General features: G+C 45.4%; 4 protein-coding genes across 5 annotated transcripts; 2 read left to right on the top strand and 2 right to left on the bottom strand.

Annotated features, from left to right (window-relative positions):
- Positions 1 to 5865: 5865 nt before the first annotated feature.
- kcnj9 (potassium inwardly rectifying channel subfamily J member 9) lies at positions 5866 to 17609 on the bottom strand. Of its 2 annotated transcripts, none has more exons than XM_035633204.2 (8): positions 17491 to 17609; positions 14768 to 15203; positions 13043 to 13256; positions 10768 to 10969; positions 9884 to 10076; positions 9601 to 9798; positions 7769 to 7899; positions 5866 to 7166 (listed from the first exon to the last, which is right to left on the bottom strand). In XM_035633204.2, the coding sequence occupies exons 2-8, from the start codon at positions 15063 to 15065 to the stop codon at positions 6900 to 6902; spliced, it is 1503 nt and encodes a 500-aa protein (XP_035489097.1). In that variant the 5' UTR covers positions 15066 to 15203; positions 17491 to 17609; the 3' UTR covers positions 5866 to 6899. The 2 variants fall into 2 exon arrangements, with proteins under 2 accessions (XP_035489097.1, XP_035489096.1); XM_035633203.2 differs by lacking the exon at positions 17491 to 17609 and adding an exon at positions 16036 to 16610.
- Positions 16965 to 19980, top strand: eif3f (eukaryotic translation initiation factor 3, subunit F). The gene is made up of 8 exons (XM_035633208.2): positions 16965 to 17121; positions 17517 to 17587; positions 18302 to 18381; positions 18471 to 18608; positions 18720 to 18811; positions 18987 to 19123; positions 19371 to 19484; positions 19827 to 19980. Exons 1-8 carry the CDS (start codon positions 17010 to 17012, stop codon positions 19902 to 19904), a joined length of 822 nt encoding a protein of 273 aa, XP_035489101.2. The 5' UTR covers positions 16965 to 17009; the 3' UTR covers positions 19905 to 19980.
- A 415-nt stretch (positions 19981 to 20395) lies between these two features.
- On the bottom strand, positions 20396 to 21353 carry LOC118310350 (MICOS complex subunit MIC26-like). Its single transcript, XM_035633214.2, has one exon. The coding sequence runs from the start codon at positions 21295 to 21297 to the stop codon at positions 20692 to 20694; it is 606 nt and encodes a 201-aa protein (XP_035489107.1). The 5' UTR covers positions 21298 to 21353; the 3' UTR covers positions 20396 to 20691.
- Positions 21354 to 22012: 659 nt separating this feature from the next.
- Positions 22013 to 24778, top strand: dnaaf6 (dynein axonemal assembly factor 6). The gene is made up of 6 exons (XM_035633215.2): positions 22013 to 22244; positions 22979 to 23045; positions 23152 to 23257; positions 23496 to 23592; positions 24080 to 24165; positions 24404 to 24778. Exons 1-6 carry the CDS (start codon positions 22134 to 22136, stop codon positions 24531 to 24533), a joined length of 597 nt encoding a protein of 198 aa, XP_035489108.1. The 5' UTR covers positions 22013 to 22133; the 3' UTR covers positions 24534 to 24778.
- Positions 24779 to 25430: the final 652 nt, after the last annotated feature.

Genomic DNA, 25430 nt, shown 5'->3' with positions numbered 1-25430 from the left:
CCTGTGCCAACTGTGACATGCTGCCCTCATGAGGGATCCCTCTGTTCAGAGAGGAGTGACGGCTGAACATGTACGTCCCCCAGACTGACGATGACGACGATGAGGTGTTGTAGGCTGGACTCGGGTTTTACACGTGTACCCAGGGGAAGGCGGTTGAATTGACCCGCATGCATCCACCACGCACAGTGCAACCAGTGCCATGTGGCTCCGCAGCGAGTGGACGGTTCAAGAAGTTGAAGATGGTTCCCATCGTGGATTTATGAATAGTTTATCGTTACTTCCTCCGGCTGTCATAGAGGCAGAATACGTGATGATGGGGGAAACTTTCAGTCAAACTTTCAGTCAATTTCCAGATTGGTCCAAGTCCGCATCTTATAGGTTTATACAAGTGGCAACCCACCGTGACGCCACCTGTCGGGTTGTGAACGACCGTTTGGAATCCTCGAGTTTAGTATTTTGGCCAGCGCCATGTTGGTTTTTTTGAAACCAGCCGTTACCTTATCTAGAGGAGCGGGGGCCGTGGGACCAGACTGAGAAGCTCGTCCACTGCACCTCCATCTACACCTGCAACCATGCAACCATGCTCCCATTCGACAGTACTAGCTGTCAATCACAGAGTGTCCACGCCCCAATTCCATACCATACGTATGAATGCGACCATGATTTACAAAATGGACATCGTGCTGTATTGGAGAAGACTTGAAAGTATAGACTTTCCTCATACTGCCCATTCCTGCAGCTCCTCTGCCTCTCTGTCTAAAACACCTGGATTTCTTTTAGCCCCGCCCCCTCCCGATAAACCCCCAGTCTGCTCTGATTGGCCAGCTGGCCCGGTCTGTTGCGATTGGTCGACCGATTTCAAAACGTGTAGGAAATGTTCCGCCCCTTCACCGGAGAAGTGGAGATTCTCAGTTTGCAGGCGGGGCCTCCCCCCCAAAAGAGTCCGACTGTGACATCACAGTGGGAGAGAAATCTGAACCGGTTGTTTGCGTAATGCGTCACCTTTAATGCATTGACTTTAACGTCTGGTGACGTGGAAATTCTTGTGTTTTTTGCTGATGGTTGACGTCTCAAATTTAAAAACAGCAGGTAACAAGGTCTGTTTGTCAAGTTCCTCCAGAGTTGGCATGTGATATGATCTTTGTTCCGCGCAGCGTCGGAAGGGTTGAAAGATTGAAAGCTGCGGGACTAAATGGACTCGTGCGGTGAGGTTGTTTTCGCCTCGGGAGCTGTAATGCGTAACACTTGAGCATTGGACTCTTAAGTCGCCTACGTCCGGTCGGGACTTGGATCTCCATCACCTCATGGACGGGATGAGGTCTAGAGGTTTCCCTCTGAAAGAGAATCACGCCACATTTGGCGGGCAGCAAATGACGCCGCCATTTCTGCCGCCCGTCTCGTAGCCGGCTGCGTGTGTTCCAGTGGGCGGTCTCAACACCTTTGATCGCCTCCGCTCTACTTCTCACGGCAAGCCTGACTCTTCCTTTTAAAATGAGGAGCCTCTGCTTCTGGCTTACTGCTCTGAAAGTGGCCGACCAAAGGGGTTTCCGAGATTTTCTCAACCAAGGACTTTCGTGGTCTTTACGTGGAACGGTTCCATCCGTCGACCCAACGCTGCGCCTCCGCCGATCTCGTTCTCGGAGCAGCTGTTGCCCCAGAGGTGAACGTCTCACTTGAGATTGAACTCATTACACGTACGAGAGGTGTCGCCGCACGTTTTTCCACATCGGCCGTGCGGCGGGAGGAAAGTTCAGACTGAAGTTTGTCTTTTCTTTTCAGGCTTGATGAAGGTCGTGGCTTCAGAGCCTTGGTGGTTCGCGCTGTAAAGGAAAATGGTCCCGGATATTGGCAGTTAAAAGCAGCAGGAAACAAGAATCAGCGCAGCGCCGTGGTCCTATTGTTGGGACTACTGACATCACCGATGCAACGAGGAAATTACCATACCTGAACAGTACCTGGCAGTTCCAGACGTGTTCTGATTCGGGGTTTTTTACCGCATCAGGAGATATTTTAAACCAGCTGCATTGTTTTAAAATATATATTTATATATTTTCTGTGGATGCCCTTAGCTTTTCTTGCAATTTTCTGAATAACGCAGGTTTCCCATTTTTCCATATTTCCATATGAGACCGTTCTGTTCGTATTCTTCACAGAATGCTAAACTGTACTAGTATTCCACAACCACATGCACCCAGGAGTCTTTGAGATGCACTGACAATAACCTGCTGGAAGCTGTGGTTGCGCTGGATGCTAAAGAAAGTTAACCGCTTAGTAATCGCCAACTGTTTTGATAATCGAAAAAAATGCCAAAATTCTCTGATTTCAGCTTCTTAAATGTGAATGTTTTCTGGTTTCCTTGCTCGTCTGTGACATGTGAACTAATTACCTTTGGCGTGTGAACAAAACAAAACATCATCTTGGGGGTTTTGGGAAACAATGATGCGCAGTTTTTCCATTTTATGACATTTTATGGACCAAACAGGTGATCGATTAATCAGGAAAATAATCGATGATCAGACCAGTAATGAATGATGCATGATATATATGGACATAACAAGAAGGTGAAGATTTTGTGACGGCCCTGGGACTTTGTTTTAGGTAGGCGATGGTCTCAGCTCACTACCTTTGCCAAAGGAAAAAACCCTGAACTTTAAACCGACATGAATGGATTATTTTGAGCTGTGCAACAAGCTGTAGCTGCAACATTGATATGATATAAGCTATATATGAAATGTGCTTTGTTGGTCAAGTATTCACTTTCCTTTCGAGCTCTGGTTTGGTCTCCACCGTGTCCTCAGGATAATATTCTATATCCGCTGCTAAATGGTCTGTTTTGTGTCACACCATCTAGTTGCTAACTTTGTGCTGGACAAGTAAACGGACTGCATTCATGTAGCGCTGTTCGCCCACGGACGATTCTGCATGAGCCAGGGATCAAACCACCGACCGATTTGGTGAGTGGACGACCCGCTTTATCCCCTGAGCCACCCACGTCATCCCATACGACGTGAGGCGAGAGGCGAACGTCATTGGATTGTGTTTCTCTCTTGGGTCGGGGTATAACTAGTCGGGTCTAGGATATACAGTGCACTTTGATTCTTTCAGCTGGACGGTTTCATCCTTGTTAGTTATCGAAAATGACTCATTCAGACGCCACGACTCGGAGTCCCATGTGGTATTCAAGTTAGTTCCAGTGTGACGGGTGAAAAGGAAATTTCAAAAAATGTCCGTATCCTTTTTGCAACTTCAATTTCAAGGGCATTCGTTCTCTTCCACCTGAAGGTCACTGCCGTGCAGCATCGCCATCATCAGATATCAAACTCCAACAATCTCTCTCTCTCTCTCTCTCTCTCTCTGACAATCCTCATAAACTCGCCCATCAGTCGTGAGAGTCCAGTTTCGAACACACACACACACACACACACACACACACACACACACACACACACACACGAACGTACGCACACTCTGCCCTCTCCCTGTCCCCAGCCCCGGTTGCCTAGGAGACAGCTGAGCCGGGGACCCCATCTCGTTACACACCAATAGGGGGCTGTGCGACTGGCTGGAGGGGGAAGCGGGCGGGATCTCTATCGCCATCTAGCAACCGAAATGGGGAAGGACATTTCTATTTCTCAAGATTCTGCCTGGTAACCCAATATGCTGACTTCTCCTGGCACTGAGACCCAGCCATGAATTTGTAATGAGCTGCTCCGCGCCGCGAGGCTTCACGCGAGACGCAGATAAAAAAAAAAGGAAGTTTTTTTATGGGCTATTAGTCAAAGAGTAACCTTACAGAACATGTATAGGTAGTCAGTGATTCATTATACAAAATGAGAGTAAAAATGTGTGGGTTTTTTTAATGCTACTGAAGATGGTGGCTGAGCAAATCATCACAGTTAAATCACCAAAAATGTGTTTCTATCGAGATGTATTCATTTTGCAGGGTTAGTCAAGCACATGTACTGCAGTACAGTACAATTCTGAGGTACTTGGGAGAGAGTTTTTCATTCTATGCTACTTCATACTACTAATACTTAGCACATTTTCCCCTACTATACGAAATACTCACTTTTCAGTTTCAGGTTCTACGTTCTAAATGATATTATCACCAATAGTATGCAAGATGAAATAGTCAGAGGAAGCTCCATCAACTACAACACTAAATTTGTGCTGATCATTCATTATGGTTTGATGAATCTGACAGGGCCATTTTAGAAAAGAAAGCAACTACTTTTGTATTTTACACTTGTCAGCTGTCAGTACCTGTCACGTCCTCGAAATGTCCAGCGGATGAGAGGAGTCACGAGAAAGGTGTGATTAGAAAAGCCGGAAAGGAAAAAGGAAATGAAGGAAACTGATGTGAGTATTAACTGACAATTCATTTTCATCTTAAGCAAAAATAAAGTCAACAGCAAAGCGAGGTCGTCTCGGTCCGTAGGTTCGCTTCATTAAAAGTTTGAATCCACATTTTTTTTCATTAGTATTTTTCCATCATGCTTTACTTTACTCTTATTGTACATGATCGGAATAGTTTACTGTCCATTGTCCAGTAAAAGTCTTGATTGATAAAGGAACCAAGTACCGGCCAAGTATGGACAAAAAGAGAAGCAGTGGCTTCCTTCCTCTCATCGATAACATTTCATAAAATATGTCTGTAACATGAGAGATAAGTTCCGCTCTACTAGGAACAGATTCTGGATGACAACAAAGATAAACGTTCCAGTAATTAAGATATTTCTGTATTTGTATACAGTGGTGGGAAGGGCATTGAGAAAGCAGCAATGCCATAAGTTGAGCAAATATTCCATTATGTACTCAAAGGTGTCAAACAGTGACAGCAGTTTGTTGTTTGTGTGTTATGGATCATATTATTTATTCATTAATAAGGCTGCATTACTGTCTGAGCAGCACTTCAATGGATCTGCTGGCGGTGGTGCAGCTGCAAATTGACGGCTTTGTAACTGAGGAGTAGTTCAGTCGGTCACAATGGATGTTTCATGAGAAGGTGGTTGCATGTGAACTTTTACCGCGAAACGTTCACTGGGAAAAATGGAGTTTTCAAATATGAAGTCGAATATTTTATCTCTGAAGTGACAAAGTAGAAATTGGCAAATGAAACTTATGCCACTGATTTTAAGCTGTAAAACTGTGTAGTATTACCATAGTACGACTGATTAAATGGACCATTACTGTAGTTACAGTAAGTTAGATCAGCCCTGAGCCAGAACGCGATAAAGATATAGATATAAAAATATGGTGGGAAAGCAAAAGGAGAGTTAACTGCGTTGACGATGAAAAGGTGATTTGTTTTTGGGAACCAATATAGTCGTCATTTTGATAGGCAACGACGACGAACCCTAACCCGACTGAAGTTAAACTTACTAAACTACTAAAGTATTCAAAAGTGTAAAATATTGTTGCGTCTGTCGTCCGCCATCTGTAGAATTCTAGTAGAAACGCAGGCGGTGAACCAATGAACGACCTCCGTCTTATCGTGTTGTCGTCCTCAGACATCCCCTCGCTTGGTACTTTAAATTGCACGAGTTTGATTTTCTTAGCAGACACATGGTTTGTACGGTGAAAACCCCCATGGTGACCCTCCATCACACCACACAATCATGACACAGTCCGTCTGGAATATACTGTCGTTTATTATTTCTATTCGATGTATCATATTACATTTCAATAGTAAAAACATCAAGTAAAAATGGCCACACATGTATGTGTATATATATATATATATATGTATATATATGTACACAGCAGCAGAAGCAGGAGTTTGAGCGGGACACTGTTGTGCTTTTAATTTCTACTTGGCTGGGGACAAAGAAAATTGATGATCCTTGTGCTACTGTACACACACACACACACACACACACACACACACACACACACACACACACACATCGTGTTTAAAGGTTTTAGATACGTACCCTACTCACCATAATGTGCCGAGTGCAGTCAGGAGTGTCAGCAAATCTTTATGAGTGTTGGTGACAAACATAATTACACGTGATAATACTCTGCGCCCTCCGGAAGATGAGAAGTTGCTTGTATATCCGGAACCGGCTTCATCGTCCACAAGCCACAATTCACAAACTGTTTCGTCCGCCAATTTCTCTATTTAAATATTTTTAATGATTTGTGTTCCCACCCTGTTCACGCGTGACTGATGTGGACTAAATCTTTGCATCTAAAGGAAGTTGAATTTCCTACTGTTTCAGTCTATAGTATTTTTATCCCTTTGTTTTTTTTTTTAATCTAATGTTATTTTTATTTTATTTTTGTAAAATTTTGTACATATTAACCCTTTTTTTTGTAAATTTCTTATATATTCTTCTGTCCACTTTGCTGCCATTGTGGGACGAATAAAGGTATATTAACTTATCTTCTCTTATCTTATACCTCAATATTACCTAGGGAGATTCGTGCAAAGGTGGAAATAAAGTGTCAAAGCACTGCACTATTCTAAATGTGAACAATCCTTATATTTAACTTCAGATGAACCACTTTGACCCACAAGACAAACGACCTCGAACATTCTACCCTGGTCCACAGGAGAAGCTATCGTTGGCCTCCACCTGAAGCATAGCATTGTCTTTTAAACGTAGATATAGGCAAGGGTGATTCGTAGCCGACACAAACATAGCCAGAAGAGAAAGCACACGTACAATAGACCTGTGACAGACTATAGAACATAGAAATGAAAAGACAAAAGAATCAAGAAAACAAAAAACCTTCCGTATGGTAACACAAGATATGACGTATACCGCAGAACCGAGTCTAATCGAACTACTGGTTTTTGCCTTTGAAAATGAAAAAGATCGGAACAAAACCCCCACACAAACTGTGGTGTGGTCGGCGAATGGACAGAAGGTCTTTTGTAAACATTCCCCGCTCTAGGCCTCCGACTCGGACTGGTCGGTGGCGACGCTGCCGTTCAGCTCGCCCAGTCCCGACTGCTCCTGAATGTCCGTCATCTCGCCGACGATGAAGGTGGGCTCGCCTCCTTTGCTGCTGGCCGAGCCGCTGTCGGGCTGCCGGGCCGCCTGGTTGGTCAGCGTGGGCTCCTCGTCCAGCCGGCTGGAGATGGACCAGTAGAGGTGAGCGTCCAGTCTGGCTGCGGCCAACGAGAGCTCTCGCGCTGAGCAGGAGGGCGTGGTCACCTGGGGGGGGGGGGGGGGGGGGGGGGGAGAGATATTAGCACATCGCCAAGTCGAGATGTCCGCTGGTTGGCGGTGCACCCGCTAGAGGCTCCTCTGGGGGAGTCGCCCTCTGCTGGTCACTCCAGAGAATACAAGGTTTCGGGCACTTCCCTTTCCCGATCCGGCGATTATGTCCACTTTCATATTAAGTGATTATAAAGTGCTAGAGCTAAATACGTGGAACATTCAGAAGTCATCATGGAACATGAAATTGTTGTAAACAGCAGCGCAAAATGTCCGACGGAAGCCGGCGCTCTTCGAATCTGACGCGACCGGGGCCACGAACCGGACATTTGTGTTGATGGTTTAAAAGTTTTTGACACATATTTTGTGTTAATTTTTTTTACTGCTTAACTCAAAGGCAAGACTCGCTGCCAACATCACACACTCTTCAGCCCTTTTCTTTCTCAGGTAGTGAGACTCCCGAAGATGCAGATCAGACAATGAGTTAGGAAATATTGAATCGTTATCATGGATTATACATATTGAGTCGCCATCGTTTGATTTCTCATATCGCACAAATTTCAAACAAGCCGCTAGTGGGACTCGTTCAGAGTCATTACCTCGAATGTGTGATGAAAGGCTCCGTAGTCGATGTCAAAGAAACCCTCCGCCAGAGACATCATCGGGCTGAACCTGTGACCCCACATCACCTCCTCCGTCAGATAGGAGCTCCTGGCCTGGCACGTCATCCCTGCACACACACACACCACACACACACACACACACACACACACACACACACACACACACACACACACACACACACACACACACACACACACACACACACACACACACACACACACACACACGCGTACATTTGTTATACACATTATGCCGTTCAAGAGACAATAACTGGAATTGTTTGTGCTAAGACAACACCTACTGTAAATAGAAAAGCCAAAGCACCACACCTAAAACTCTGACACAGACCATAATTAATTCAGCCGTTTAGCCACAAACAGTTTCACTGGCAAACTGTCGCCGCATGAATGTTCTCCGCAGCAGAGTTATGACCCCAGCTCTTTTTCTGTGACTCTCCGCGGCACTCTGACTGGGGGGGGGGGGGGGGGTGTCGATATTTGGAGTAGGCAAAAGAAGGCCACCTTTACCTCGTGGACATGCATCACGATGAGCTCTGAGAAACACTGACTTTCGTGCCAAATAGACACAGTGTACATTATCCTCTCAGAATAAATTTGACACAAGGAAATATGACAAGAGGGTCGAAGAAAACACGGCCCGTCCAAAATCCTGTACTTCAACATCCTTTAATTCCCCCCCCCCCCCCTCATACAAATATTGAAAAGACTGCTCCAATAATCAATGAACACGGCGTGTGACCACAAAAACATCCCGCCTGCCTCTGAAGATCACTCCCTCCGGTGATTACTCCCCCAGACCTGTTCAAATTCACTGCTATATCTCAAAATATATATGTACATTACCACGATGACATCATAGAAGCTCTAAAGTCAGACGTCCTAAAAGAGGAATTTAATTTTCTAATGGACAGTTTCACATGGGTACGTATTACTGTGATACCAGACAGATACATGCATTTGCAAGATTAATTTGAAGATTAAAAAGTCTTGAAGGCAAAAGATGCACCGTCGTGACTTTACAGTTTAATTAAAGTGCAAGGTTTTACTTCTCATTCAATAGAATCTGTTAGCTGGTGTGTTTATGTTATTCTATAATGATATTGAATGCAAAACACTCAAGTAATAACAATATTGTTTGCGGTATTATGTGTGTAGCCCGTACCATCATAAATATTAAAATGGCTCAACATAGCCACGTGTATTTTCATCACTATCAGTGAGTAACCGTCTATTCATTCACTGCACAGTCATTTTTAGCAGCATCATTTCTTTCTTTTTTTTAACCGCCCACATTGTTATTTCTAATGCAAACATGGAAACGTGTTCCTGCTCAGTCGTTCTTAAGTTGCATTTTATGGTTATTTTTGTGCACAAAACGACCAGACTTAGTTACGGCCGTACTTCAAAATCGCTTCCCCATCACCTTTAGAAAACCTAAAAGTTCTTAATCGCACCTTTTTAAAAATTAACACTAGTTACCAGGGACAGATTCATTTTTTAACCTCAATCAATTACTCAAAAACTAAAGAATGAGTTTCCAAGAAACACAGAGAAGGCATCCATAAAGTTTTGGCTCAGAACAAATTGACAGATCCAGGTTTTTTTAAATCACCTTTTCACTGATGTCCCAGAGAATACTTCATAGATCTTGATGAAAAAGCGAAATCGGACACATTCAGGGGCCTGATGATCTATGTGATTTTGAAATTTGGTGCCTCTTGATAGAATTTAAGGGGACGGCTAGGGGCCATTCTTTCATTCTCATCACTCCACAACTACGTCCTCACCAGTGGCCTCCACCATCCCCTCCAGGATGACGACGATCTCAAAGTCCTCCTTCTCCAGCTGCGACTGGGACATGTCCCAGAAAGGGGAGTGCACGTCAATCTCATGGGAGATCACCAGCGGCGAGACGAGGAAGAGGCGGTCGTCGCCCGTCTCGAAGCCCACGCTGATGTCTGTCTGGTCCAGAGGGATGAACTCACCTGAGGGAGACACGTGAAAAAGGGGAGGTGATGAAGCTTTTTTTTTGGACGGATTGCAACAGCAATCGGATCCTTCCGATCTCACCTTCCTGAGTCTGTTTGGACTTGATGAGCTTGGCCCTCATGTTGGCTCCGACGATGTGCGAGCTGCGCAGGTCGCCCACCCGGAACATCAGACAGAGCTTGTCGTCTCGCAGGGAGATGACGGCGTGCTTCGAAAACACCAGCGTCTCGGCGCGTTTGTTGGGCTGCGAGATCTTCACGAACATGCAGCCCACCTGGGGGAGGAGGGAGGACGGGCAGTGTGACACTGAGGCTCTGCTCAAAACTCACGAGAGATGATTGACACTGACGGGAGGATTATATGGAAAACTAATGACCTCATACAGCTGAATACAGGCTCAACGCGTTTCTTTTGACAGATCGATTTAGGGCTTTCATTGTTTAAAGAAAGTAGTGACACTTGAAGTGACCTCAGCCTTTTTAAATATGCATCGTAAACCCGCCCACATTTCCATCAGTTGCTAATATGGCATGTTTCCAGCTCATAAACATGCACAGGCCTGATTCTGCCCGGACGACAATCTGTGGATTCTTCCTCAACAAAAGAGTCGCTTGCACGCTGCAAAAAGTCCAGCGCCATTGGCATATTTGTGTTCGGGAAGAAGATAACCATCTGCACCGAATGCGATTTGTCAAATGTTAGTGTGCAGAAATCACCACATATGATTACATCCTGTAATTGACGGTTTCTTGACATTTGATTTTGAATTTCCTCTAAGTAAAATTCTCTAAGATTGAAGAATTAAGATTTGTAGTCAACATACAATGGCCGATGTAGAAAGGGAATTAGCATATTGCATATATACAGGAAAACATGATAATCTTCTTTATCAGCAGCATTCGTCACAATACTGTACGATTGCTGACCAGCAGAAGTGTGATTTCTCCCTCTCTCAGTTTGCTCACCATGAAAGCGTTGACCATTGACCCCAGTATGGCCTGCAGCAGCAGCAGCATCGTGCCCACTGGACACTGGTCGGTGATGACACGGTGGCCGTAGCCGATGGTGGTCTCCGTCTCGATGGAGAAGAGGAAGGCCGAGATGAAGCCGTTGACGTTGTTGACACATGGCGTCCACGTCTCGTCCTCCAGGTGGTCCAGATCGCCCCTTGGGAAGACGACGACGACGACGAGGAGGAGAGTGTGAGAGAAAGGGGGCGAGGGGAGGGGGGGGTTGACAAAGAGGGTGTGAAAAAAAGACAGTGAGATTTATATTTTTAGAAAGGAGGTGGAGAAGTGACCAGTATGTCTGACGAGACGACTCATCCCTCCCTTTATGTTTACCGTCCCCTCTCGGCTAATTCTTGTAATGAACCAGAGAGAAATCCGCTCCATCACATTTAAGCGTAATGGCTAACCTAACATTCAAGCTGTCACTCTCTTCCTGATGCGGTATAATTCTACTTTTTTCCCATCATCCATCATCCATACAGCACCTGCTGGTTGTTAAGCCCTGCACCACTTAAAGAGTCTGCAGAGTTGGCTAATGTCCCCATTTAACACGGCGTCAGCCGGACGGGGAGGGCTAATTAATGAAAGTGGTGTTAAGCATTTTATATAATCTATAACTTTTATTGACCTGTGTTTGGTGACCAAAGGAAATACAGCGACGGCGCTCTGGCACCACTTAGGGTGGCCCGTAATTGATATGAAAAGGTCAGGACTTTTACGAGGCGAATACGTTAGCTAATTAGAGTGGGGGGAATCCGGCGGACACGTCCAGTGAAGAGTTTGCACGTCGTGATAAAATACACGGTCAAATTAATGCTGCTTTGTCATCTGCCTGTCCGGCTAACAAATGGGGCGATTTCTTTTTTTGCCTTCGTTTGCAGAAATGTCCCGCGGCGTTGGTCACTCGCACGCAGCATCATCTCAAAAATGTGGAGTTGCATTGTGCTAATTTCATTTAAGGGGGGGTTTGAAATAAAAATATGAGTGGTACGCCCCTCTCATATGTTTCTATTAAATATGTTTAAAGGGGCAACAGACAACTTCCGGGCCCCTAGCGGATCCAGGTGCTTTTATTGTTTAGTCTCTGTCATAAGGACAAAGCAGCAACAAGACTTGACCTCAGAGCTCTCGAGGAAGTCGTCGACAACACTTTGGAGTTAACAGAGGAGAAGAAAGACGTTTGTACACTGAAGCGCCTCCTTCGTTTTCTGGCTCCCCGCGTCACCTAGCGGCGGCGTTAGCATCATGGCTGACTCAACGCCAGCAGCCAGCCTGGCGACTGTCCAAAGCAGAAAAGAATCGTAAACAACCCAATTCGAACACTTAACCTTAGTTAAATGTCTGGTGGTGGGCCCATTAGGTTGACTGGTTGTGTTAAAGAAGACAAACTGCATGTCGTGTTTTTTTAGAACCTCTCAAGTCGCGGACCTCTCTCCACGGAGTGAATGCCCAGACAGAGGTTCACTCTTGTTTTATCTCTTTTTCTAGCACTCCCCTTCACCTGCTTTTGTTCTTTTTCCTCTTGTGAGGTTGAGTGGTTTTGTCAATTCGGCTCTTCCTTTGCCTGCCACTTCCATCACTGGGGATAGATACCGGGAGGACGTCATTCTTTCTCTCTTGTTTTGGTTACATGTAATGTGGGGGGTGTCCTCGAACCCCCCTGACCTCCGGCATGGGAGATGGACGTGCTAGCAAGGAGGCTAAATCCCACGGGCTCTACTGACGTCTGTCGCAAGAATGCCTCTCAAGGTGTCGGGGAATGAGGTTTACACATACTGCACGGTACTCGACTGACTGGCCACCATAACACTCACCCCTCTAAACCTAACTCCCGTGCCCGGGTCACGGCACCCGACGTTAACAAGGGTGACCTCGAACTCCCGACCTCCGACATGGGAGACGCACGCGCTAGCAACGAGGCTCAAACCCACGGGCTCTAGCATCTGTCGCTAGAACGTCTCTCGGGCTATCAGGGAGTACGGTTCACACACACCGCACAGTACTCGACTGACTGGCCACCGTTACATACACAACGGGTGGTGCAGTTCCTTTGTACCGTAAATCGAGTCATCCTTTTTCCTTGAAAAACAAGTCCCGGTGACTGAGAGAATAACCTGGCGAAAGCAAGGCGTGTAGGGGACCAATCTAACCGTGGATGGTGGTCGTCCATGGTTTTGGACCAAAAACGTCCAAGTAAATTACACTTCTATCCTTTGCACGTGAATCTCACCTGCAGTAGGCTATGAGGTACCAGATGGCGCCGAAGAAGAGCCATGTGACCGCGTAGGCCATGACGAAGACGAAGAGCGAGCAGCGCCAGTTGAGGTCCACCAGCGTGGTGAAGATGTCCGTCAGGTAGCGGTAGGTCTCCCGCATGTTACCGTGCTGCACATTGCACCGGCCGTTTTTCTCCACGTAGCGCTGCCTCTTGCGCCGGGTCCGGACTGGTGGGAAACACATTGGGGCGTCAGGGGTTAGCATGTGAAATGGAGGAGCGCCACGCTTTGAGTTGGAGATATAAGAATGTGTGATGTCTTGATCTCGGGGAAATGCACCTGCAGCGTGAGCCTCGGTGCTTTTCTGTGCTTGAAACAAGGTCAAAGACAAATCTTCATGTGTGTCTCAGTTTCACAACCCAGAGAGCTCTTTCAAAATCCCTTAGAAGTCTTCAAACACACACACACACACACACACACACACACACACACACACACACACACACACACACACACACAGAGTTGCCTTTCTACATTTCTGCAAAGTTTTGGCTCTTTGAAGTTGCAACTCTGACTTCAGTCAGAGGATGCGGAGGTGAATGAAGCAACATGGAGGATAAACACAGGGAGGTGCCCAGGGGACAAAACTACTCGGAGAGACGCAGCGTGGCGCAGAGGAAAGTTAGAGCTGGTAGAGAACCATGGGGAACGAAAATGGAAACAGACAGGTGAGGAGAGGAGAGCAGATGAAGTACGACGGGACATCATCAAGCGCTCGGGAAAAGGAAAAGCCACAACATTGGACTTTAGCTGTTGTACAACCCTGAGGGCAGTTGTTGAGGTTTCTTTGTGGAGAGTCTTTTGTTTCATTCTTCCTCTTCGTGGCAAAATACAAAACCATCCCGGTGTTATTTCAAGTTACACTGACAACGACGATGGATATCCCTAAAGTGTGCGTCTAAGCCAATACTTAAGGGAGAAGACTGCCTTGTACATTTCTTGCTGTACGTTGGTATTTTGGTTCAAACTACATGTTCTCGAAAAAAAACAAGGTCCTTGTTCTTTTGCTGCTCTTTGAGGAAGCGACCCCCGAAACTCGATGTCTGCCGATGACGTCGAAGATTTTCTAAAGATTTTCTGTTGCCAAACAGAGGGGGAGAAAAAATCTTTAGCTGTAAAATCTATAAAAACTCTCATGTTGTTTGTGGTGTACACACACACACACACACACACACACACACACACACACACACACAAACAACAGACTTCCAGGGGGGTCACAGAGATCTTACCTTTCCTGAGTTATTTATTCAAGTGTTTTAGGTTTGGGGTTGTTTACTCTTTTCTTTTTTCCTGTCATGAATTTGTACAGGAACGAGGACAGAAACTGGACAATCCAAATGACAGAAATAAAGATGTGCAAGACTTTTGAAATCATTGACGGGTGAAGCCCTGAAGCCTGGTCCAAATTAGAGGAGGGTCCCTACCATTGCAAGCCAGTAGGGAAGGAGGAAGTGGTGCACAAGTTCAGTTAATACACATTTTGTGCGAGTGAAAATGTTCAGTCCATCAATAACCCCCAATCTCTGGAGAAGTTAAACGGGTACAATAATGTTGCAACTTTCGTGTAGCGTAGTGCAAACTTGAATTCAGTAACAGTCATAACATTTAACATTTCTGTTTTTATTATGAAGCGAAGGGCCTTCCGGGACAGGAAGTGCCCCTTCAGAGTCACTCACCCCACCCGAATCGTCCCCTCTCCTTCTCCGCCACCCGGAGCTTCTTCCTGGGCTCGTTGGCTTTGTCCTCCCGCTCGGCCAGCTTGGACTGGAACGACCTTTTGACCTTGATCGGGGTCGGAGGGGACGGCGCCGTCTCTGTGGTGACGACCGTGCCCAGCTCCTCCGATAGGTTGAAGAGCCCCGTGGAGGCGGTGGCCTCGGTGGCCACCTCCACCTCTTCCCCGTCCCCCTTCTCCTCCACGGGGAGCGAGAGGGAGTCGGGACGGGAGGGGAAGACCGAGTTCTCCAGCGCCATGGCCTGTGTGGGTGTGTCTGTCTGTCTGTCTCGGGTGTGTGTGTGTTTGTGCGTGAGTGTTATTAGTATCCTCCCTATGGCCGACTCAGTCCAGTCCAGTGACCATTGATTGAACCATTTGTTTTGTTTGACCGAAGCCTGAAATAGAGAAGAAGACAATGAACACATTAACAGAATTGATTCGCTGTTTTCCGCTGTCGCAATCATTCTCCGATTCACCCTTTCTGCAAAGAAACAGAAACTTCATCAGGAGATTTTATCCATTTAATTCATCAAAAGTCTTTGTTTCTCTTTAGTAAAGGCCTGGGAGGTTGCTCGCCACGCAAATTTGACTTCCTGTCCATGCGAGAAGCAAACGGAGTACGTCACAATCTTATTTCACATAGTTCTTGAAACATGAATAAATGTGTCATTTATCTATATAAGCCGTGAGCACAGAGTGCCATATGCACATTACAGCCACTTTCACTGTTTTGCATGTTTCATTAAACGCCCTGGGGTGTGTGTGTGTGTGTGTGTGTGTGTGTGTTGTGTAAGTGCTCTTCCTGCTATGTTGAATGTAGAGGATTTACACTACAGGCCTGCTGAGATTTCTTACATAAGTCCCACACACAGGTCTAAGAACCTGAGTTAAATATGTGCAGTGTGTGGGCAGTGAGACACTTTGTGTGTGTGTGTGTGTGTGTGTGTGTGTGTCTGAAATATGTGCACAGTAAAATGGAGTCCTATGTCCTCTGTAGCCTCGGGCGATGTGCGTCCATTTGGACCAGCGGCGGATGGACGCAAGAGGAGGCTGACGGTGACAACCGAGATGACGCACTACGCTTGATGGATGGATGGATCGGAGATAAATCTTCTCAATTAGAGGGAGTCTATTAGCCAGCCAATGGGCTACAGAAGCAAAAAAAAAAAAAATTAAAGACAAAGGGTTGAGACTTTGGATTCATGTTATGATAAAAATAAATCGTACCTGCTCAGTGAAGCAACTTGTACATGAGGAGATGCTGCATCATGAGAGAAACGACAATCTGGAGCCTCGGCTCCATGACACCCATCTCTCGTGTTTACCAGCGACGCAGCATCAGTCCTGTGCTCCTGTTCGCCTCTTTCTTTCTTTTTCCTTTTTTTCTCTCCAGGAAAAAAACAACAAAAAAAGACCACCTCGATGCGACCACTCGGCGATCACGGTGAATAAATACAAGCGAATACCAGGTCCACTGGAAGGTCAGGCATAACGAAAAGTGCACACACGCGCACACACACGCAGGAATAATACGAGTCAAATAATAAATCACGACATTCGGAGAACATGTGTCGGGCAGCGGACGCGCGAAATGGTGGCGACGGGGTAGTAACCCGGCAGCGCGGTGAGCTCCATCATCTGTGCATCGGATGCGAGAGTCGGTCAGGTGTGACGCCAGCGAGCGGCGGAGGATGTTGTCATCGTCAGCCCCCACCGCCGACCCTGCCGGACGGTCTCCCTCCTCCGTCCACAGGCAGTTAGAAAATAAAAAAAGCATAAAAAGTATAACCTTGATTTCTCGCATTTGGAGTTTTTTTTTTTTTTTTTTAAATGACTGCAACTGTTCATACACTGTGACTGTATCGGTAATTGGTACATAATGTCATTACTGTGAATAATCAGAAATTATTCACGTCACCAAAAAAACAAAACACGAATGATGTGCATTTTAAGAAACCCATATGTTTAATAATTCCGAATGAGTTACATCATAGTGGTATCAGTGACTTAATCATAATTAGACATTCTAATATATAATTATATTACAGCAATAAAACACACACACACACACACACACACACATACAAATATATATATTTTTAAACGTATTACAATTTTAAAACGCGGTTCGGCCTCCGGCCTCCAGGGGGTGCTATATGTAACCGCTGAGCCCGGCGGTGTCCGATCCTCCTTTTTCCAAGATGTCGGTGTACGGGCCAGTGGTGAAAATTCACCCCGTCGTCGTCGCTTCTATCTGCGACTCGTACGAGCGGAGGAACGAGGGAGCGAGTCGAGTGATCGGGACCCTTTTGGGTGAGCGTCTGTCATCCGTTTAGACGAACCGCCCTTCGGCCAGGAGGACGGGTGATGGGGCAGCTAGCTAATGTTAGCTTGCCTGCTAGCGCATGATGTCTTCGGCCCTAGCGGCTGTTAGCCAGCTAGCAGCTAACAGCCGCTAGCAGCTAACAGCTAGCGTGTACACGACTACGAAGACTCTCTAAATCAAGCTGGCGACGTTACATAGCCCGTGTTGACGATGCATGTGCTGTGAAGACGTACAGCAACAGGGCTGGAGGTTATCAGCGTTAACTGTGTTAGCCGGTGCCAGTGGGTCGTCATGTGTGGTCGGTAGCTACGGAGCTAACAAGCTAAGGCGACTCGAATGATAACAGCGATGCTCACGTGTGCCGCTTGTCCTTTTTTCTCAGGAACTGTTGACAAGCACTCGATCGAGGTGACCAACTGCTTCTCTGTCCCCCACAACGAGTCCGAAGATGAGGTGCGTTTGCTCAACTCCGTTTTTTTTTTTTCACAGTACGACGTCATCGCACCTGGGATGAATGAAGTGATGCTGTGCATCGGCGGCCTCTAGTCACATCGCCCATAAATACTGTGTGGACACTACAAAGTAGATGTTTAATAACATTAACGATATACTTTTAACTACACATTGCCTGAACTTAAAATTACACTTTGACCATTTCTAACTCTCCATAATAATAATGACGATGACATTGTGTAGACGGTTTGTGCAGTAGATATTGTATGTATGTTGATACCGTGTATTCATATGGCAGGAGCTTGCCTCACAGAATGTAAATACAGTTTTCTGCAAATGCAAAGGCTCGAAAGAATTGAGTGAGTCTGCTTTTGAAAAATAACCCCATCACATATTGTATCAGTTAACTTCATGCAATGTGTGTGAATGGATTTCTGGATGTGTTATGGGGGTCAAGCATTTTAAGGGCCTTAAACTTTTGCTTAAGTATTACATGTCCTGCTTTATCTTATAAATTTCAAAGTTTCATGTAAAAGTCATGTATTGCCCGCACAATACCTGTATAATTATCACAGATCTAAAAAATGTTTGAGCTTGTTAAATGTGTTAAACGATTAGTTCTAATATGTCTCATTTGGCATAATGGGAAAACCTGTTTGGTAAAGAAGTGGCCATGTTTAAAATTAATCTTGAGCTTATTTGACATGACACCAGGTGGCTGTGGACATGGAGTTCGCCAAGAACATGTACGACCTCCACAAGAGGGTCTCCCCCACTGAGGTCATCATCGGCTGGTGCGTCAGTAAAACAGATTTAGAACACACACATATACTTTAAAAAAAGAGACCTTCTGTTCTCACAGCGGTGACATCTTTCCTCACAGGTATGCCACCGGTTTTGACATCACAGAACACTCGGTGCTCATCCACGAGTACTACAGCCGTGAGGCCACCAACCCCATTCACCTGACCGCGGACGCAGCGCTGCAGAGTGGCAAGATCAACATCCGGGCTTACGTCAGGTAAGCTAATTATCCTGCCGGTCGCTCCTCATTTGCATGATCAACTACACACTTGAGTGTGTGTGTGTGTGTGTGTGTGTTAATGTGCTTGTGTATTTCTCCCACGCACAGTGCGCAGATGGGTGTGCCAGGAAAAACCGTTGGCGTGATGTTCACTCCTCTGTCTGTCAAGTATATCTACTACGACACTGAGAGGATAGGCGGTAAGAAAACAGAAAACTAATCCTTCCTGACTACATTTCTGTGATCTCGACATTGTGCCTTGTCAAATTCGTCATGAGGAAAAAATATGAATCCCAGAGACATTATTAAATTTTTTGGCGATTTTTCTTGCTCTCAGCGGTGCTGCATTATTAATGATCCATCTCTTTGTTGCAGTCGACCTTCTCCAGAGGACGCGTGTAGCCCCCACCCGCACCAAGGGGCTGACCTCCGATCTGTCCCAGGTGGCCGGGTCCGCTGCCCGGGTGCAGGACATGCTGACCACTGTGCTCGCATACATCGAGGATGTGCTGGTGAGCAGTAAAGCTTGTTGTGCTGGTGATGAGACTCGTGGAAGTCCATTAAAAAATAAACCAACAGATTTGTTAAAAACAGTCTCCATACCTACTCCATGATTAAACATAACCTACTGCTATTTGTTTTTCCAGGTCGTTCTCCTGCCGTTTTAATTTTTCTGTTATCCGTGGTCTCAGTAGAGATCATTTTGTGATCTCTCAAGTTTTAATCGTGGCTTTAAAATGCTGTTCGATCTGTCTCCAGTCTGGCAAGGTGACGGCGGATAACAGCGTCGGTCGTTTCCTGATGGACCTGGTCAACAAGGTCCCTACCATCTCAGCCGAGGACTTTGAGAACATGCTCAACTCCAACATCAATGTGAGTTCTTTTCTTTTATTATTCGCTTTGAAAACTACTTCTGCTCATGCTGGTGGCTGTTTGATTTAGTGCGTCTCCTTCAGCCTCCCATTCTTTAATTGCTGCACTCAGACTTGTTCCTCGCACATTGGCACTGATTACAGGAAGCTTTTAATCAGGAAGCATTTTTGTCGATGCTGCTCCTCTCCTGGCTCTTTGTCTCACCACTTTACACACCACTTACATTAGAAACACAGAAGGAGTTATGACAAACCATACTTCAGACACGTAACCGACCGTGTATTCGTGAAGCTGTCATCCTGAATATAATCAAATTGTTAAACAAAACGTTTCTTGTTGCAGGACCTGTTGATGGTGACCTACCTGTCGAACCTGACCCAAGCACAGATTGCGCTGAATGAGAAGCTGGTGCTGCTTTGAGGGGATTTCCTTATTTAATTTTTGTACTTTTTTTTTTTTCTTGACTGACATGAAGAATAAAGATGTAAAACAGTCATAGAGTGTTAATTCCCTTTCGTCTCTAGGTATTGTCCTCCCTGGTAATATTGTTGTTGTTTTTTGTTATTTTTCAAATGGCTTATGAACATTATAGGTTAACATCGCTGATGTAATCTGTCTATTTGACTTAATGTTCGCGAGCCGCGGCTCACGTGTACCACTGTTAACTCCTTCTGGTGCTGCCTCTGCGATGATAACCCAATAGTTTTCTCTATTAATTAATAATTTGGTCTGTAAAACATAAAGTCAGTGGTGTCCATAAGAATTTTTGTCTTACCTGACCTTTGTCTAAAACCCAAAGACATTGTTTACTGTAACACAAGGATGAGCTGCAAATGTTCACCGTTAAGAGGCTGGAACCATGACATGCGATTTCAAGCAAGTAATGTTGGAACAATTGAGCGATTTCTTAAAATAGATTTTGAAGTTTTATTTTTGTATCAACTTCAGAATTGTTGAAATATATTCGTTTTACCCGGCGTATGACTATTGACAGTGTTCAAGATTTACATATAAGACAGGTAGATATGTTTTTTTTATTATTAATATTAATTTTCTGTATAAATATACATTCAGATGGGAAGCAGAAGCTGATCGTCCCCCCCTTGTGACTGGCCATGCCCGGGCCTGAGTTACATGTGAAGCTTAGTGCAAAGAGTGGGCATGAGAGTCACAGTATGTCGTGGTGCGGGGGTCACGCTGGGGGTCATCAGGGCCTCGTGTCGCCGTCGGTGACCTTTCCGCCGTCTCTGCTGCTCGTCTCGGGCCTCACCATCCTCTCCACGGCGGCGTAGCCCCGCACGACGCGCTCGTACACCGAGTCGCCGGCCGACCTCGCGACGGCGGCCGCCCGCTCCGGGTAGTAGAGCGAGGCGCTCACGGCCACCAGGCCGCCCGGGTACACGAGCCTCTTGACCCGGGAGCCTCTGGCGAGCAGCAGCCCCAGGGCGCCGGTGAAGCCGATGACCGCCGCCCGCGGATAGAAGTCCTTCGGCGGGTTCCGCAGGAAGGCGAGCGCCTCCGTCCCGCTCCGGACGACGCGCTGGACTTTGGGTTTAATTTCGCCGTAAGCGGCCCGGTAGCAGGCGGCGTACGGCTCCAGCTGCTGCCGCAGGGCGGCGACCCTCTGCTCCAACTGACCCGCCTCGGGCTCCACGACCCGGGACGGAGGAGGAGGGCCGGTGTACAGGGACAGCTCGTCCCGGTGTAGCGGGCCGGTCGCCTCGTTTTCTCCGTCTCCGGCGGCGGCGTGGACGGTGGTCGGCAGCAGACCCAGAGCCGCCGGCATGACGACGCTGCCGGTCACCTTCAACATGACTCCCGCGGGGCCATGCGTCCGCTGCACGGGCCACTACGGTGTCCGGGGAGAGACATGACGACGCGAAGCGATAATTACCGCTGAAAGTTAGATTTCCATTTTGTTCAGGATTAATAACATTTGTAATATAGTGTCTAGTAATGCTAATATTTTTTTGAAGTTGTTTTTCTTGTGCAGGAAGGCGAACCACATTTATTTATTTATAAATAACTAAAGTAAAATTAATGACTAGAATAAAATAAATATTTCTATTTATTTATTTAGCTTACTTTTTTTTATATTTTAGCGCTTTTTATTTTAGTGGTATGAACACAACCTTCTCATAGTCATATGCTACTTTGGTTAAAAGTCAAACACAAACATAATCATCTTATAATATATAGAATTGTTACCCAAAATTACAATATTTTGAAAATTAACTCTTCCCAAACATTGTTCCAATGTCACAATAAAAACAAATTTAAAAAAGAATAACTTATCTAGTGTTTTAATAATTTTTTGTTTTGCTGGTTGTTCCTTTTTTTAAATTCTTTTTTTTAACTTTTATTTATTTATTTGTCATACGTCACCCACCGGTGACAGTTAAATGGTGACATCATAATCTATCATCCATTCATAGTTGGCCATGCGTGTCACTAGTTTTTTGTTTTTTTTTCTGCCTGTGACGTCACTGGTTGCCATGGCAGCCCACGAAGACAACCCCCCGTTCGTCTCCAAGGGAAACGGAAAGCGTCAACAGCTGCGACACGATCCGAACGTGCAGGAGTTGCAGTCAGGGACCAGAGGTCGATTTAATTTCTTAATTTCTTAATTTCTTAATTTCTTTATCTTGAATGGAGAGTCTCGGAGTGTCGTCAGTCCAGAGCCTCCGGGCGCTGTCTGCCCTGCTGTCATCTCAACGGGACGATGATGAAGAGGAGGATGAAGGAGGAGAAGGAGGCAAAGTAAGATATTGTCTGATGCCCAATGGTGGAAGAATTTCTCAAACATTTCTACAAAGAATGTAGTCAAAAGAAATATCGGCAAAACAAAGTATTCACTGGGAGGAGTTTCCTTTTGTGTTATATTATAAGTGGATTCATATTATTACTGATGCATTAACACACGAGCAGCATTTTAATATCACAGCTGGTTGAAGCAAAGCTAATGTTACAAAAAACGACTTAATAGGCTATTGTGTTCTACAGCCGTGCATCACAAATTTACCATATTCATAATATAAAACCATAATCTGCAAAGTAAGTATAGTAGGACGTGGAGTAAAAACTCCTCATTTGCTTCTGAAATTCACTGGAATACACTCACTGCTCGTCGGGGGTGGGGGGGTGGGGGGGGGGGGGGGGGGGGGGGGGCAGCGGGGGTTCTATGTAAAGATAATGAAACACTCAGTTTGAGAATTTGTGTTTATTAACAGAATAAATATGGTGCAATTTCGTTCAGGTTATTGGCGGGTGTCCTGGCTGACCTATCTGTGTGAGATCAAAGGAGGGCTTTGCCTCCCTTGGCAAAATCTCCAAAAATGCTTTTCTGAATGTCCAAATGTACGTTGTTGTTTGTGTGTTTCTTTTTATATCTATACCTGGCTTATAACTGAATGACTAGATGTCATTTGTGTATTTAAACTGGCAAAAAAAGTCAAACACTGTTAGTTAACAGTAACGTCAGTTAATCTCAACAGAAGGTGGCGGCCATTGCACAGCTGGGTCCTGGACACATTGGACCCTCGCCCAAAAAAGACAAAGAAGGTAATTCTTTGCATTTCACCTTAAAGGAACTCCTGCATCATTGTAGTAACACGCAGAGGCTCAATACAATGTCAGTATGTGTCATGTGTATTATGTGTTTATATAGTGACGACTGCCTACATGAAGAAGAGCAGCAAAGACATCTGGAGCGAGGAAGAGGTGGCGGAGGGCTCCCACTACGATGACCTGGCTGACCCGCGGCCGCAGCCCGAGTGAGACTATAACACACACACACACACACACACACACACACACACACCAAAGACAGTACTTTTTTCATATTCCATCTTCCATGAGTATATTCAATCCTTAAAACAAAAAAAGCCACAGTGTCTCATGTAAGGATTGAACACAACTTTCTAAATGTAAGACTTTGTGCCACTTTTTTAAGGAAATACCAAAGCCAGGTTGTTTCAGGTTTTTTTTACATGCATAACCTTTGGTTTCCAGATATGAAATAATCCTGAAGCAGAGTGTGGGGACAGAGGATCTGTTCCTGGGCCTGAGTGGAAAGGACCCGTCCTCCATGTGCTGTGAAGCCATGCTGGTATACTTACAAATAAATTGTCCCCTGGCCACAAAATTAATACTAGTTTCATGATGACAAATGACAAAGAACAAAGATGCCATCGGGAACCAACAACCCAGGATTGATAACATCTTTCCAAATATATAAGCAATATTCAGAAAAAAATAATTTTATGACCCTTTCGGCCGCAGCTATAAAAGTTATGTCACTATTTGTAAGCAGTATAAAAATGTCCGAGGAGACAAAATCCAACGTAAGCTGCACAAATGAGGAATGAGGGCAAGGGATAAAATCAGATAAAATTTGAAAAGATGAATCTCAATATTTTTCGTCCTTAACTAGGTTTGTCATACTCTTTATCAGACGTTGGATTAGAATCAAATAGGAGGGATAGGAAAATATGGAAGATGACAACTTGGATGTAAAATACCTGAGGAAATTCAAATGTCGACAATGTAAAATATTAAAGAGGCTGACTCCCCCCCCCCCCCCCCCCCACTCTTAGGTGAAAATCAAACTGCCAGACACTATGGCAACAGATGTGGTCCTGGATGTAAAAGAGAAGTTCCTTGATCTACGGACGCCGAAACAGTAAGAGCTGCTTTGAACATGTTCTCTTTAATTTTCAATCCCCTCGAGACGCGGCGGCGGCGGTGGCTCAGACCAAAAGCTCCCGTTTCCCAGACGTTTTCTTTTTAATCAGAGTTTCACATCGCGATCAGAGCTTTGATTTGACTTAACATCTTCCTCTCTCAGATACTATATACAGATACTATATGCTCTCTCCCCTCTCTCTCTTGAACCTGTCTCTCCCCCGTTTTCTCTCCAGCAAACTGGGTCTCCATCTCCCGCGTGCCATCCACAGCCAGGAGGGCAAGGCTCAGTTCTTCAGTGAGCGAGGGGAACTGGAGGTGACGCTGTTACTGAAACGCTCCATGGATTTTATCAACACGCAATAAGGCAGAGTGAGAAACTTCCCACAAGTATTCAGAGGAAACAGGTAAAGGTGTGACACCATGTCAACAGTGGAGATTATTACTTACTGCCTTGTTTATGTGTTCAGGAGAAAAAGGGGGGGTAGAGAAAGGATCAGTTTGAATCCTGAATATTCCCATTTGAATTCAAGTGTTAATATGTGTCACCCACTGATTCTGAATATGAAAATTTGTGAGCAATGGTTTGTTCTAATAAATTCTTATTTGTACATTCGTTGCGTGACTTCCTTACGACTGGATAACAAGAGATGTCCATTAGATGTCGACATTATTCATGCCATGTTTTTGAAGGTGACCGCACCAAAATACTTTGAATCTTGCGAATAAACAGTGAAATGAAAAAAAGAAATACCCCACTGTCGTCGAATTTTCCCCTCTCACGTGTATGAGACCCTTTTGCGAGGTCGTCTTGTCTTTGGCAGGTCAGGTCGCCGTCTCTGGACGTCACAGTCTTACATTATAGTCTAAACATCCTGATTCTAAAGAAGCCATTCCGTCTGTTTGATGACAACATGATTCTGAGAGTTAAAAAAACCCCACTGTGACCTGGAATGGGAGGGTTTTTGGTGACATCATGCACTGACACTGACGGTCTCCATCTTCCTGATTCCACTGCGTCAATTTTTCCATCGCACCAAACTACCTGATGATTGCAACCACAGTCGTAAAGAAGCAAATACATCAAATGCCACTAACAGACATTACTTGAGCTTTTCCTTAAATGTAAATGTACTGTAGAGTTTAATTTCATGGACTTGGGCACCTAACCCTGTTAACCAGCGCGGTGAGATATTCTGCATTGGGGTTTGTATGGTCAGCCAGTGGCTGAGGAAACGCTGCACAGATAGAGAGGTAGCCTAT

The sequence above is a fragment of the Scophthalmus maximus genome, chromosome 5 (genome assembly GCF_022379125.1).
Source record: "Scophthalmus maximus strain ysfricsl-2021 chromosome 5, ASM2237912v1, whole genome shotgun sequence".
In the NCBI taxonomy this organism is placed as follows: domain Eukaryota; kingdom Metazoa; phylum Chordata; class Actinopteri; order Pleuronectiformes; family Scophthalmidae; genus Scophthalmus; species Scophthalmus maximus.
The sequence above is the reverse complement of the archived record's forward strand: the minus strand, read 5'-3'. Positions and strand labels throughout refer to the sequence as shown.

Excerpts from the sequence above, each read along its gene's own strand:
- kcnj9 (XM_035633204.2), bottom strand. The coding sequence starts at position 15,065 with ATGGCGCTGGAGAACTCGGTCTTCCCCTCCCGTCCCGACTCCCTCTCG. Across the intron at positions 10,970-13,042 it reads TACCTCATAGCCTACTGCAG|GGGCGATCTGGACCACCTGG; the intron begins GTGAGATTCACG and ends CGTCTTCCCAAG. Across the intron at positions 10,077-10,767 it reads CAATGGTCAACGCTTTCATG|GTGGGCTGCATGTTCGTGAA; the intron begins GTGAGCAAACTG and ends CTCCTCCCCCAG.
- dnaaf6 (XM_035633215.2), top strand. The coding sequence starts at position 22,134 with ATGGAGAGTCTCGGAGTGTCGTCAGTCCAGAGCCTCCGGGCGCTGTCT. Across the intron at positions 23,258-23,495 it reads GACCCGCGGCCGCAGCCCGA|ATATGAAATAATCCTGAAGC; the intron begins GTGAGACTATAA and ends TTTGGTTTCCAG. Across the intron at positions 24,166-24,403 it reads GATCTACGGACGCCGAAACA|CAAACTGGGTCTCCATCTCC; the intron begins GTAAGAGCTGCT and ends TTTTCTCTCCAG.
- LOC118310350 (XM_035633214.2), bottom strand. The coding sequence starts at position 21,297 with ATGTTGAAGGTGACCGGCAGCGTCGTCATGCCGGCGGCTCTGGGTCTG.
- eif3f (XM_035633208.2), top strand. The coding sequence starts at position 17,010 with ATGTCGGTGTACGGGCCAGTGGTGAAAATTCACCCCGTCGTCGTCGCT. Across the intron at positions 18,382-18,470 it reads ACTGAGGTCATCATCGGCTG|GTATGCCACCGGTTTTGACA; the intron begins GTGCGTCAGTAA and ends CTTTCCTCACAG. Across the intron at positions 19,124-19,370 it reads CATACATCGAGGATGTGCTG|TCTGGCAAGGTGACGGCGGA; the intron begins GTGAGCAGTAAA and ends ATCTGTCTCCAG.